General features: G+C 43.0%; 1 protein-coding gene across 1 annotated transcript in view; it reads left to right on the top strand.

Annotated features, from left to right (window-relative positions):
* LOC136872162 (cardioacceleratory peptide receptor) overlaps positions 1 to 15575 on the top strand; it is a 485817-nt gene that overhangs the window by 77067 nt on the left and 393175 nt on the right. The window contains exon 3 of the mRNA XM_068227351.1: positions 5154 to 5247. Within this exon, the coding sequence (XP_068083452.1) occupies positions 5154 to 5247 (94 nt within the window). The remainder of the gene's footprint in view (positions 1 to 5153; positions 5248 to 15575) is intronic.

Raw genomic sequence — 15575 nt, 5'->3', positions numbered from 1 at the left:
TAACATGTTACAGAAGTGAAAAATGGTTTTTTATCTCTATAAAACACAAAGAAACGTGCATTTTTAGCTTTCGGAAATACCACTTGGGTGGAGGGGGGGGGGTAAAAGTGACTGAAAATGGTGTTGAATTCTTTTAATTAGGCTACTGATATCTCAAAAATGAAGATGTTACAGACGTGAAATTTGATATTTGCAATCTGCTTTAAAAATAAAGAAACACGTATTCTCGGAAAATCCAATGAAGGGGGGGGGGGGTGAAAGAATTCAAAAAATTAATTGAATTAATTGAATGAGAATACATACATCTAATAAAAACTAAAGTTGTTACAGACGTGAAAATTCGTATTTGGATCTCCTTTAAAAACAAAGAAAAACGCGTTTTGGGGGGAAACCATCTTGGAGGGCGGGAGTGTAAAGGAGTTGAATTCCTTTCATGAGGACACATAAATCAAAAACTGAAGAAGTTAGAGTTGTGAAAATTGGTATTTAGAAGATCCTTTACTATTAAAGAAACAAGTATTTTTTGCGGGAAAATTCACTTAGGGGGGGGGGGGGAGTAGTGTGAAATGAAGTTAAAAAAGTAAATTATTTTTATGGGGATGCTTATATCTCAAAACTGAAGGTAATAGACGTGAACATTGGTGTTTGAAATCTTCTTTAAACATAAGAAACAAGCCTTCTTTTAATTTTTTTGGGGCGGGGGGGTGCCGGTAAATAAACTTAACGGCGGTGGGGTGTAGAAGGAGGTGAGACCAATTGATTTTACTGTTCTTAATGTACTTATAAGGATCCTCGGCAGCGCGCCGGCCTCTCACAGCTGGGTTCCGTGGTTCAAATCCCATTCACTCCATGTGACATTCGTGCTGGACAAAACGGAGGCGGGACAGGTTTTTCTCCGGATACTCCGGTTTTCCTGTCATCATCCATTCCAGCAACACATAATAATAATAATAATAATAATAATAATAATAATAATAATAATAATAATAATGTTCCGGACCGTCGTCAAATGTGCGGACCGCGCTGGAAACGGCTCCTGGACGGGTAATGACTAAGAATGCAGTCCGGCCGCGGGTTCAGTGCCTTCTAGGCACCCAATATGACACCACGCCGGATCTCCTGAAGGATTTTATCCATATTAAAAATGATTATAGGAAAAGATGGCAAAGATTTACGGACCTAACTGACCGGGAGGAATACCTGAGCCTAGCCCGGGAAGTACGAAATCGATTGCTGGAAAAGAAGATTGAAAAATGGGAGGAATCATGCCGTAATCTAATAGAAAACGAGTCAGATCGGGAATTTTGGTGGGTTCTCGCAGAAAACGAGTCAGACCGCGAATTCGTCGGATTATATATCTAAAACAATAAGCATTCAATTATAAATTTCAGTATAATACCGTAGCGAAGCACGGGTATCTTGCTAGTACTTTATAAGCGCCCTCCAACCTAAGCTTCCGATCACTCTAGAAGGTCTACGAGCAGTAGGATAAAGTGGTCATCTCACTTTCTCCCAAATTAACTAAGTACACATTTCTTTTTTTTTTTTATTTGCTATACATCGCACCGACACAGATAGGTCTCATGGTGACGATGGGATGGGAAATGCCTAGGAATGGGAAGGAAGCAGCCGTGGCCTTAATTAAGGTACAGCCCCAGTATTTGCCTGGTGAGAAAATGGGAAACCACGGAATACCATCTTTAGGGCTGCCGACAGTGGGGCTCGAACCAACTATCTCCCGTATGCAAGCTTACAGTTGCGCGCCCCTAACCGCACGGCCAACTTGCTCGATCATTTCTATTCTAGACAAACTAATTTAATGCACGTTCATTATAACAGAATAGAAAGCACTGCTTGCTAATCTTACACTGCGGATTAGAATGAACGACATATATCCGAGATCTAGTTCTGTCATCATATGTGTAAACTTTCTACCGTTCTGCATTAGCAGTCCATTGTCCAGCGTGCACCGTCGTGAAGATCGTCCTCAATAGAACAAAGTAGACTGGCCCTCATATACAACACGGCCTTACAGTCCATATCACACCAGACAACCTGCCACGAACTGGCATCCATTCTGAGGAGTCTCCATAGAAGAGTTATGGAAAGACAAAACGGTCATCACTTATCTTAAAAAAGGTGTCCCCAAAAAAAGAAAATATTGAAAATAGACGGCCTGATTCCAGTCATTTGACCGGGTCAGGGAAGGAATTAATGAAACCCCCATCTACCGTCGAGGATAGAAAATGATTAATGACTGACAGATGAAATGAATTTATATTGGAGATTGCTGCTGGAATGAAAGATGACAGGGAAAACGGGAGTACCCGGAGAAAATCCTTTCCCGCCTCCGTTTTGTCCAGCACAAATCTCACATGGAGTGACCGGGATTTGGACCACGGAACTCAGCGGTGAGAGGTCGGCGCACTGCCGCCTGAGCTACGGCGACTATCTCGTCCCCCAGGAACTCTACTCAAATTTTACATGTAATGCAACTTCCAGGGAATGTCCGCTTCCAACTAAACCCTAGTAGAACTGGTCTTTACCCCTGTGGGTGGGGGACGCAGACGAATAATACACCCACGGTATCCCCTGCCTGTCGTGAGAGGCGACTAAGAGGGGCGACCAAGGGATGATTGAATTAGAACCATGAAACCACTTTTGATTCGTACCATCACGCGAGGAACACCAAGGGATGCCTGTACTTGCGAGTTATACCACTATATTCGGTACGAAATGGGTTTGTGATTAGTAGCAGCATGGCCGGAGGGTTTCCAGTACCCGCTCGTCGTACCCATGTGAGCAACACCGCGAGTCGGGGCGTTGCCTGTGAGTTGTACCACTATATGAGCGACACAGTGGATCTGCGTTGTCTGTGATTAGTATCCACTATGTGAGGAAAACCACGGGGCCCGTGGGACCGGCACCCGTGCCTAGTACACCTAGGTGAGGAAACTCATCGGTTTGCGTTGGCTCTGAGTGGCGCCATTGTGTGAGAAACACCATAGGTGTGCGTTACCTGTACGAAGTACAATACTTGTGAGTAGTACCATCTTGTGTGGAACACCACGAGTTTCGCTACTTTTGATTAGTACCCCGACATGACAAATATCATGGTTCTACTTTACTCGCGACATGTACCATTCTGTGGGGCTTTAGACATGGATTTTGCACCCCTTTAGATATCAAGCATCATTGTGCTTTATGAGTGGTCCCTTGGTCAGTAATTCTATTATTTACGATCTTTTTTTTTAGTCTGATCCACTGTTGTTTGTTTGTTTTTTGGTTTTTTGTTGGGTTCATGTCCATCCATTCATTCTTCATGACATTTTTTATTTTATTTTGGTCAGTGGATGAATTTCAACTTTTTGTTATTTCATTTTGTATCATTAGGGGCCGATGACCTCGATGTTAGGCCCCTTTAAACAACAAGCATCATCATCATAATCAGAACTGGTCTTTGAAGATGTAAACGTGAACTGCTTTAAGTAGGAAATTTCAGATTTTCCATTGTGTGAAACTGTCAAACAACCTGTCAACCACATCCTTACAGTGTTCCCAGTACGAGATTCACTGGATATTGGGAAGAAATACAGGGTGTATCTGTGGACAAACGGTGGGAGCGGGTTCCTCATACCAAAATAAGGAAGAATTTCAGGAAGTAGGTTTATAGGACATTTTCCCTCGTTTAGGCGTGAGGAACCTGTCCCCACAGATTGACCAACATTTCTGATACACCCCGTAATATACATCACCCCAAAGACAATTAAATATTCCGAGCAAGTGGCCGCACGGCGTGGGTGACTTAGCTACCAGCTTGCATTCGGGAGACAGTGGATTCGAATCCCACTGTCGGCAGCCCTGAAGGTGGTTTTCTGTGGTTTCCCATTTTAACACCAGGCAAATGCTGGGGCTGTACCTTAATTAAAGCCACGGACTCTTCCTTCCCACTCCTAGCCCTTCCCTACCCCATCGTCACCATAAGATCTATGTGTGTTGGTGCGAGGTAAAGCAAATTGTAAAAAGGGGGGGGGGAGAAATTAAATGTTTAAACTATTTCAATCTAATCTTGTCGAATATGCACAAACACTGTCCGTGTAAATTTGCAAATATGCTGTCTGTCGATCTCTTTAATCACTTTATGTTCTTAGTACATTTGTGAGTCTCTTCATTATTTCGTACTGAATTTCTTTTAGCTGTGTTTTAGAGGTTTTTTATATTTGTAATATACTCACCCTACGTGATTAGAATTGAGGAGCTATCTGACGGTGAGATGGCAGCCTCGGTCTAGAAAGCCAAGAATAACGGCCGAGAGGATTCGTCGTGCTGACCACACGACACCTCGTAATCTGCAGGCCTTCGGGATGAGCAGTGGTCGCTTTGTAGGCCAAGGCCCTTCAAGAGCTGTAGTGCTATGGATTTAGGTTACGTTAGTTAATTATTTTTTCGTTTAATTGCACTTCATTCTAAGTAATTTTGCACTCAGTTGTAAAAAATATCTTACGTCTTATATACATCAATCCTGCGGATTGCCACTAGACAAATAAATAAATAAATAAATAAATAAATAAATAAATAAATAAATAAATAAATAAATAAATAAATAAATAAATAAATAAATAAATAAGTGCCTAGAAAAGATCAAGAGGGATGCGGAAGACAAGAGGAGAATTCAGAAGAAGAATCGACAGTCTAAAATCATTTGAAGAGAAACCACTAAAACGGAGGGTCGAACGCATCATATGCGAAGAGGAGAGAAAGGTGAAAAGCGAAAGAATGAAGAGGTCTCGGGAAGAGAAGAGAAGCCAGGAGGCCATAAGTTCTATGCGGTCCACAGTTTGCCAAATTCGGAAACAAACAAACAAAATAAACAGAGATTTCTAAACTGCATTATAGTTCATAATAGCATAAATATTCATTGCATTCTAAGATAATTATATACATGAAAAATGGTATTTAATAAACAAAATACATAGTACCTAATTCATGTAAAGGGTTATTACTCCAAGTTTCTTATTTTCATAAACATGTCTCGTTAGTAAAAATTGCTGTCACATTCACACATATTTGTTCGTTTCTTTCTTTCCAGTAACAATAATATAATTTCGATATTCTGTAACAGATATGTAAACTGTATGTTTTGCTGCCCTCAGGCGGTGGTCACCTACTCCTCTACGTACGTCCTGGTCGCCCTCAGCATTGACCGCTACGATGCCATCACGCACCCCATGAACTTTTCCGGCAGCTGTGAGTACATTTTATTCATTATATATCTTAAAACACACACAGGTGTTATTTAAATGGGGGGGGGGGGGTAATGATTTCGCAGGAGACTCTCTAGACTATGGAACTCTAGAATTTCTCGAGAATGATTTTCCTATGCTGCGATATATACAGTGCTCCAGTAACTACGAGCGTACGTGACGCCCGAAGCTTGGTAAATAATCTGTTTACCCTCCAGGGTTGGTTTTTCCCTCGAACTCAGCGAGGCATCCCACCTCTAACGCCTCAAGGGTAGTGTCCTGGAGCTTGAGACTTTGGGTCGGCGGGATAGAACTGGGGATGAGGACCAGCACCTCGCCTAGGTGGCCTCACCTGCTATGCTGAACAGGGACCTAGTTGGGGGACGGGAATATTGGAAGGGATAGACAAGGGAGAGGGAAGGAAGCAGCTGTAGACGTAAGTTAGGTACCATCCCGGCATTTGCCTGGAGGAGAATTGGGAAACCACAGAAAACCACTTTGAGGATGGCTCAGGAGGGAATTGAACCTCTCCTCTACTCAGTTGACCTCCCGAGGTTGAGTGAACCCCGTTCCAGCCCTCGTAACACTTTTCAAATTTCGTGGCAAAGCCGGGAATCGAACCCGGGCCTCCGGGGGTGGCGAGGTACTTGTCCTCTTCCCAAGGTTCATCCCCCTCCCCGATCGAATGTCTCGCGCTCCGGGACACTGCCCTTGAGGCGGTAGAGGTGGGATCCCACGCTGAGTCCGAGGGAAAACCCAAACCCTGGAAGGTAAACAGATTAAGAAGGAAAGAAAACAAACAAAACCAACGGACAGTCCAGTTCGGCTTCTTTTCCCCTTACAGCGCTAATATTGTCATGCACTTCATAAAATACGCTGTATATGCCCTATTTCACCATGATAATCTTATTTCGTGGCATCAACGAACTCAGAAATCACGTACGATATATGAGGTAAATCTAAGTAACTATTCTAGCACAGTTCAAAATACAAACAAACCACGGATCTCGTTGAAATGAAATGGCGTATGGCTTTTAGTACCGGGAGTGTCCGAAGACAACGGATCTCGTTAACACCACTAAATACGACCTCTAGTTAGTACGTGATTAGTACGACATACATATTCCGAGAGTACTGGTTTACCCTGAATAAGAGTATTAATGCTGCATAGCAAAGCAACGTCATCTCCGTACAGGCCATGAAGGCCCTTGGAGGGGTGGAAGGTAAAGGCTTCCACTATCCGTAACCTCTGCACTTGATGGCGTAGAGGAAATTAGCTCTACGCCTGGCTGCCTTTGACCCGACGAAATAACCTGGTACTCATTTTTAGTGTAGGCTGAGTAAACCTCAGGACCATATTCTAGTGATGTGAGCGAATGAGGCCTGGAATCGCGAGAATCGGTTCCTACGACTCCGAGGTTGCACTTAATGTCGCATGCGAGGAATCGGAGGAATCGGTTCTCTGATGACTGCATCAGAGTGTGCTGGGAGCACTCACTAGAGTGAGTAGTAGGGATGCGCGCGACTGAAGCCTGGAATCGAGAGCGTCGACTCCATCGACTGCGAACACCAGTCTCGGTTCGCATGAAGCCTCTCGACTCCAAGCGAACTTAACTCTCATTGCGGGGCCGCTTGCGTGTCGAGGCGCGGAAAATAACATGAAATATCTTACATGTTGTTGCTCATTTGGCCATTGGGTTTTTCAAGAGTATTGTAGAGTGAAGTACGATATTGTTAACGAAGACGACGAGCGTAATGGTGTAGTTGAAATAAAATTAAACGTGTCATGTCAGAAAGTATCGGCATAGCAGACCACGGACATTTAATTTCACGTCTTTATTTGTCGTGATCAGGAAATTGATAAACAGATATCGATGGTAAATAATTATGAATTGCACATGAACAATGAAAACAAATCTAATATGGGTAGATCCTCTAATATAATTCGAACATAGATTACATCAGCAAAAGCCTCCGCGGCTCAGGCGGCAGCGCGTTGGTCTCTCACTGCTAGATTCCGTGGTTCAAATCCCGGTCACTCCACGTGAGATATGTTTTTATCCGGGTACTCCGGTTTTCCCTGTAATCTTCTATTCTAGCAACACTCTCCAGCATCATTTCATTTTATCTGTCAGTCATTCATCATTGCCCCAGAGGAGTGCGACAGGCCTCGGCAACCGGTACAATTCCTACCCTCGTCGCAGGACGGGGCCTTCATTCATTCCATTCCTGACCCGGTCACTGACTGGAAAACAGGTTATAGGTTATCATTTATAATTCAAGGACCACGTTAAGTCTTGTTGCATTAGTAGTAGTAGTAGTAGTAGTAGTAGTAGTAGTAGTAGTAGTAGTATACACAAAAGCCCCTTTTCGCGACAGCCTTGGTAGCCTTCGCCTGCCAAGTGACCTCTGCCCAGCTCGAAGGCCAGTAGATTACGAGGTGACGTGTGTTCAGCACGACGAATCCTCTCGACCGTTATTCCTGGCTTTCTAGACCCGGTCTCTACCTCAACGTGATCACGAAACCTGAGATACAGGTAAAAATCCCTGACCTGGCCGGAATCGATCCCGGGGCCTCCCTAGACTGCGGAGGCGGCTATTAAGACGCACAATGTTTGGTAAAATATTTGTTGTAAAATCACACTCTAAGCACTCGCTTCTTTCTTTCTGTTTTATGCCCCAGGCCAGGGGTATTAATCATTTACAATTAAACAAAACTAACCCAGCCGAGAATCAAACCCGGGGCCGCCGGCTAACCGGCGCACGCGTTGCCCCCTACACCGCGGAGCTGAACTCTTTGAAGTTAATATTGGCGATTATGTAAACGTATACTGTCAGATTAACGAAGACGACGAGCGTAATGGTGTAGTTGAAATAAAATTAAACGTGTCATTCCATTCTAGCAACACTCTCCAGCATCATTTCATTTTATCTGTCAGTCATTCATCATTGCCCCAGAGGAGTGCGACAGGCCTCGGCAACCGGTACAATTCCTACCCTCGTCGCAGGACGGGGCCTTCATTCATTCCATTCCTGACCCGGTCACTGATTGGAAAACAGACCTACAAAATAGACCTACAACATTAACACTAACAATGATAAAATCCCGAAACAATATTTAATGTTTGCTGGCTCAGTCATCTTGTATTCATCGAATCACGAGTTACCAAGGGAGGAACGTTGAACTATAATTGCAAGCAGTTCCGACAATAGTTGATAGATGGCGTTACTGCATCAGTGGAGTCGACACTGGAGTCGAGAGTGTCGGTTCCAGAGGTAGCAGTCTCGACTCTTCGCGACTCCGTTCGCAGCCCATCCCTAGTGAGTAGTCCGCATAGAAGTGGGGCAAATTTCTAACGTGCAATCACGGCCGACTTGATGCGTCGCTCTAGCTGGAGCGCAGCGAGGGATCCAGTCGGCCGTGATGCTATATTTATTTACTTCTACTTTTTTACACAGTATAGTATGATATAGCACCCATTTAAATTACACAGCTTAATGGGTGTCATGAATGAATTATGCCACATAATAATGAAATAACAATTTAACCTGGTGGTCTTGAAATCACATAATACATTTCGACACTGGGTGTAGCAATCGACATTGTTATTTATGCTTATACTGTATTTTTTTTAATGTGGGTTTCAAATATCGCTGGTATAAACGTATAAAGTCTGTGGAATTAAGTCACATTTTTAATAAGTACACGACTTGTTTCGTAGCATACCTGTGTTCCGTTACGTGTAATTTGCAATTAACATTTCGAACTATTGTCCGACTCATTGGCTGAATAGTCGGCTTTGAGGCCTTGGATGCAGAGGGTCCCGGGTTTGATTTCCGGCCGGGTGGGGAATTTTAATCGCCTCTGATTAATTCTTTTGGTCCGGGGACAGGTTGTTTGTGTTTGTCCCAACACTTTCCTCTTCATATTCGAACAACACACTATACTACCAACCACCACAGGAAACGCAATAGTGATTACATCACTCCATATAGGCTGGCGTCAGGAAGGGCATCCGGTTGTAAAACAGGGCCAAATCCACATCTACGATAAAGTTCGCACCCGCGACCCCACAGGTGTGGGAAAAGTGGTAGAAAAAGAAGAAGAAGAAGAAGAAGAAGAAGAAGATTTCTAGTTGCTTTACGTCGCGCCGACACAGATAGGTCTTATGGCGACGATGGGACAGGAAAGGGCTAGGAGTGGGAAGGAAGCGGCCGTGGCCTTAATTAAGGTACAGCCCCAGCATTTGCCTGGTGTGAAAATGGGAAACCACGGAAAACCATTTTCAGGGCTGCCGACAGTGGGGTTCGAACCTACTATCTCCCGAATACCGGATACTGGCCGCATTTAAGCGACTGCAGCTATCGAGCTCGGTGAAGAAGATTTCATACTACTGCTAAATATTATTATGAGAAACTCTTAGAATTACAATGATTGTTTTCATCACTCCTTAACCTTAGTTAAGGTTGTCCCTTTAATACAATTGTATTTTGTTGAAATAGTAATATTATATTATGTCATAAACCCCTACGGGTTTTTATTTGTTGACAATCCATACAGTTTGATTAATTTCAAACAGAGAATCATATTTTCTGATCAATTTACAGTCGCATAAGAGTATATACAGTAACTCCAGGACCCTATAATGAGAGCAGGCATGGCTTTTAAAGTGACCTGGTTATAAACCAAAACGAATTCGCATTACAGAACACAATCGTGCTGCACATGCTTACGTATCCGCATCACAGATGGTGCTACTAGTTCCTCGGAATCGATTTCGGAATCGGGTACCCGATTCCCCAGGCCAAGACCAACTACAATACCTCAGACCTTAACCGACCTATCGAAACTGTCCATAATGGAGGCAACTGGAGTGCTAGCATGCGTTTGTTTTAATTTGTGTAAGTCGTGTTGTTACCAAATATTTACGGAATTTGAATATTATTAATCGTAAATTATATTTATTTATAGTCCTAAAAAGGTTGTAGATCCTCTTTCAGTGCCGTACGAAGCTGTTTGTTCTCAAAGAGCTTATTAATTACAACAATATCGGCGGTGATTTTTTTTTGTTTGTTTTACGTCGCACTGACACGGATAGGTCTTATGGCGACGATGGGACAGGAAAGCGCTTGAAGTGGGAAGGAAACGGCCATGGCCTTATTTAAGGTACAGCCCCAGCATTTGCCTGGTGTGGAAATGGGAAACCACGGCAAACCATCTTCAGGGCTGCCGACAGTGGGGTTCGAACCTACTATCTCCCGAATACTGGATACTGGCCGCAATTAAGCGGCTGCAGCTATCGAGCTTGGTCGGTGGTGATTAGGTTAATGTTGATTCTCGTGTTCTTCTCTGAAAGGATTTTATTTATTTTTAGTTACCTATGCAATATGTTTATAGTTTAATGTGCTGTGTGCCTGGATGTAAGTAAGGGGTAGGGCACAAGCTTCAGTATTCCCTTTTCCAAAAGTGGGTTAAGAGCATTCGTAAGGAAAACTTCGAACAGAACGATAGGCCTAATAATTTTGCGTGCATTAATCATTTTTGAAATTAAATTTATTGTTAGGGAAGATATTATATACCCATAGAAGGTGGTGGTCTAATTCGAGTGCCGCGGAAACTTCCGAAGCTAAAACTAATGATGCCTATCCTAGCATTTGTCCTATCAGCCAACGTACCTTACTACAAAAAAAAAAATTAAATCAGTCCCGGAAAGATCCGGAAAATCATGACCAAGATTTATGATTTAGAGACTAAAATAATCTTAAACGGTGGAGCAAGAATTATGTAATTCAACGTTTTACAATGACCGTGCGTAAACTAACCCTAACCCCAATCCCCGTGAGTGAACATGAGAATTATGTTCTTTTTTATATGAAATACAATTGTGCCATCAATTCTGGTGAGTTTTAAGGTGACGAGTGCTTTAGATGGTCAAGTGTATCATGCTACCTACTCAACAATCCAGGTGGATTTTGGAGGGTTGAAATTTTGTTGGAGAAATTTGTTTGCGTGTTTTACATAATGGGCTGTGGTTAATGGTGGTATTGCATAGTAAAAATATACGGCGTATGGCTTTTGGTGCCGGGAGTGTCCGAGGACAAGTTCGGCTCGCCAGGTGCAGGTCTTTTGATTTGACTCCCGTAGGCGACCTGCGCGTCGTGATGAGGATGAAATGATGATGAAGACGAGACATACACCCAGCCCCAGCGCCAGCGAAATTAACCAATTAAGGGTAAAATTCCCGACCCTGCCGGGAATCGAAACCGGGACCCTCGTGACCAAAGGCCAGCACGCTAACCATTTAGCCATGGAGCCGGACGGTATTGCATAGTATTTCATGTAAGGTTAATAACGTTCTTTGTGGACATCTCTATATCTTATTTGCTGACCGGAGTTTGATATGTGAAATATTTTTATACTCTGTGTCTGTTTCACCTTGACGTTGATACAATAATTCTCCCTTCGTTATTTTCCCACTGAAATTACATTTAGACTTTCAATACGCGATAACGCTAAATTCGGTGTTTAATTATTCATACTTTGAGTTAGTGAGTTGCATTTCATGATGTTTAACTTGTGATCCTTTCTTTAGGTGACTCGAAATAAACATGCATTACCTTCCCCTCAACCTCTCATATCGCCCATCGATGTCCGCCATGATTTTTTCTGGATTATGGTCTGATATAATTGTAGTTGGTCTTGCTCAGGCACATGGAATCGATTCCTCGCGATTTCAGTCGCAACCCATCACTACCATATTCAACTCCGGAAGTGGAAATCTCGTTTCTTAAAATTTTCGACTTCCTGATGGGGAATCGAACCTACGTTCCTCCGGTTGTACCGAACACGCCTTTACCGCCTCCGCCAGCCAGTCCCTTATTGGTGCATACACTGCCACTTAAAAGATTACGAAATCGCCTACGGGTGGGGGCAATAGAACACATCCGAACACCCTGCCTGTCGAAAGAGGTGGCTGAAATCCGACCCCAGGGGCTCTCAACCTGGGAACGTGGGTTGCTGACCACAGCGCCCCTACATGAGCCTGGCATTGCTCCACTTAATTGTGTCAGACTCTTCACCGTAATCTTTCCTCCCTTCGTAAAAGCTCCCGACCCCTACGGTATACAACATCATCATCATCATCATCATCATCATCATCATCATCATCATCATCATCTGTTTACCCTCCAGGTTCGGCTTTTCCCTCGGACTCAGCGAGGGATCCCACCTCTACCGCCTCAAGGGCAGTGTCCTGGAGCTTCAGACTCTTGGTTGGAGGATACAACTGGGGAGAATGACCAGTACCTCGCCCAGGCGGCCTCACCTGCTATGCTGAACAGGGGCCTTGTGGAGGGATGGGAAGATTGGAAGGGATATACAAGGAAGAGGGAAGGAAGCGGCCGTGGCCTTAAGTTAGGTACCATCCCGGCATTCGCCTGGAGAAGAAGTGGGAAACCACGGAAATCACTTCGAGGATGGCTGAGGTGGGAATCGAACCCACCTCTACTCAGTTGACCTTCCGAGGCTGAGTGGACCCCGTTCCAGCCCTCGTACCACTTTTCAAATTTTCATGGCAGAGCCGGGAATCGAACCCGGACCTCCGGGGGTGGCAGCTAATCACGCTAACCACTACACCACAGAGGCGGACTACGGTATACATTTTTTTTTTTTTTTTTTTTTTTACAAGTTGCTTTACGTCACACCAACACAGATAGGTCCTGCCTTATGGCGACGATGGGACAGGAAAGGGCTAGGAGTGGGAAGGAAGCGGCCGTGGCTTTAACTAAGGTATAGTCCCAGCATTTGCCTGGTGTGAAAATCGGTAAACACGGAAAACAACCTTCAGGGCTGCCGACAGTGGGTTTCGAACCGAAACGTTAACTAACGTCTCGATCTGTACTATGAGTGGTAGCGGTACGTAAACAACCTGCCCAGTAGCGGCGATTGCGAATTAGAAGTATGTGCGGGTTGGATGTATTTACATCAAAACTGCACCAAAAGAAAGCTACAAGTTTGTTATGCTCTCTGAGCAAATTTCGAGCGAGAGGTAAAGGTTGACAATTTACCAGTTTAAGTGCGGTGATATTAGATATTTTTGAGATTTTCATTTAATATTTGGAATAAAACTTTCACCAAAGGAACAATATTACACATGTATTACAATTAAATAGAAGTAAGGCGTGATTATATAAATTAAAATCATTCGGTATTTGACTACAAACTAAGAAACTAACAGACTCTAAAGAGACTGCCAGACTGACAAATGTGCACGGCAAGCAGGTGAATCATACCTCAGAGTCCATGACCTTGGCAAAAATTATACCGCTCCTACCCTTCCTCGCAGGGCATTTTATGCGTACTTCCGCTAATAACTTTGTTAACAATTAAAGAAAATAAAGGAAGAAATTTGCTGATAAGACAACGTGGCTTGTACACTTTGCTTTATTTTTTAATAATTTGTTAATAATGGTCACCAAGCAGCGATGATGTCAAGCATATACACGGAAGTTGTTTGTCCTTTTGAGCATGCACAGTGGCGGACTGGAATCATTCTCATTTGCATAATTTGTTTCATTATAATATTGTGATACGTCATACGCCAACTAAATAAAGTAAGGTTCTATAAATAGTGCCAATATTAGATAGCCAGTGGTCTCTATTATTTAACACCAAACAGACATGTACAATGAATATATGATACAAAAATTGATGGGTAACACTCACCACTGAGTAGACTGCCCACGAACTAATATCCGGATAGACCACTAATGTTGCTTACTGTTTCAAAAAAAATATCATATTCACTCACAAAATTAGCAATAGAAATAACACTTTAAGCTATTTTGCACTGAACTAGTCACTTGCGAACACGGGCCCACCACACGCACACAGCGACTTGTCAACAACCACATTCGGGCGCATTGGAAGTAGCGACGAATACTCTGCTAGGCTCACAGCGTATTAGTAACATGTGCACACTGTTAGTTCGAAAAGAATCTCCAGATATCGCCACAGTTGAAATCAGTACTTCAATCTCGTTTTTGGTATGAAGTTTACTTCCAGACCGACACGTTCATGTAGATGTTGCATAGTCATTAGTTCCGAGTACCTAGTGTACAGCTATAAACCTGTTGCTAGTTCGAGTTCCAGAAATGGGTGATTTAATATTTAAAAATATTGCAGTTTTACACTATAACGTAATTTCACTCGGCATTATATTATAATTCGTATCACATAAAAATAGTCAAATTTCTGACAATGTTAATGCAAAATAGAAGGCAAAAAATTAAATGTATCCTCCTAATTCAAAACAAAACATTGTTTTTGAGGAGTTATCTAACTAAAACGTTTCAATCAAAATCAACCAGTCACTAATTATCTGCATTTAGGGCAGTCACCCAGGTGGCAGATTCCCTATCTGTTGCTTTACTAGCCTCTTCTTAAATGATTGCAAAGTAATTGGAAAATTATTGAACATCTCCCTTGGCAAGTTATTCCAATCCCTAACTCCCCTTCCTATAAACGAATATTTGCCCCAATTTGTCCTCTTGAATTCCAACTTTATCTTCATATTGTGATCTTTCCTACTTTTAAAGACACCACATAAACTTATTCATCTACTGATGTCCTCCCACGCCATCTCTCCCCTGACAGCTCGGAGCATACCACTTAATCGAGAAGCTCGTCTCCTTTCTCCCAAATCTTCCCAGCCCAAACTTTGCAACATTTTTGTAACGCTACTCTTTTGTCTGAAATCACCCAGAACAAATCGAGTTGCTTTTCTTTGGATTTTTTCCAGTTGTTGAATCAAGTAATTCTGGTGAGGGTCGCATACACTGGAACCATACTCTAGTTGGGGTCTTACCAGAGACTTATACGCCCTCTCCTTTACATTCCAATTTCTTTGCAATCATTTAAGAAAAGGCTAGGAAAACAACAGATAGGGAATCTGCCACCTGGGCGACTGCCCTAAATGCAGATCAGTAGTGAGTAATTGATTGATTGATTGATAAAATGAACATATATTACGTTGGCCCTCGTTTTCAGATACTCGAGAAAAAAAAGGATTATTCCTCAATTTTCGAGCCATAGTAATAATTTATTTTGATACTATACGTTATATTTGAAGCATATTACCACTGAAGGGAGCCTCCGTGGCTCAGACGGCAGCGCGTCGGTCTCTCACCACTGGATACCGTCGTTCAAATCCCGGTCACTCCATGTGAGATTTGTGCTGCACAAAGCGGAGGTGGGACAGGTTTTTCTCCGGGTACTCCGGTTTTCCCTGTCATCTTTCATTCCAGCAACACTGTACATTATCATTTCATAGC

This window comes from Anabrus simplex, chromosome 4 (assembly GCF_040414725.1).
Source record: "Anabrus simplex isolate iqAnaSimp1 chromosome 4, ASM4041472v1, whole genome shotgun sequence".
NCBI lineage: Eukaryota > Metazoa > Arthropoda > Insecta > Orthoptera > Tettigoniidae > Anabrus > Anabrus simplex.
Note: the sequence above shows the minus strand (reverse complement) of the source record. Positions and strands in the feature narration are given on the sequence as shown.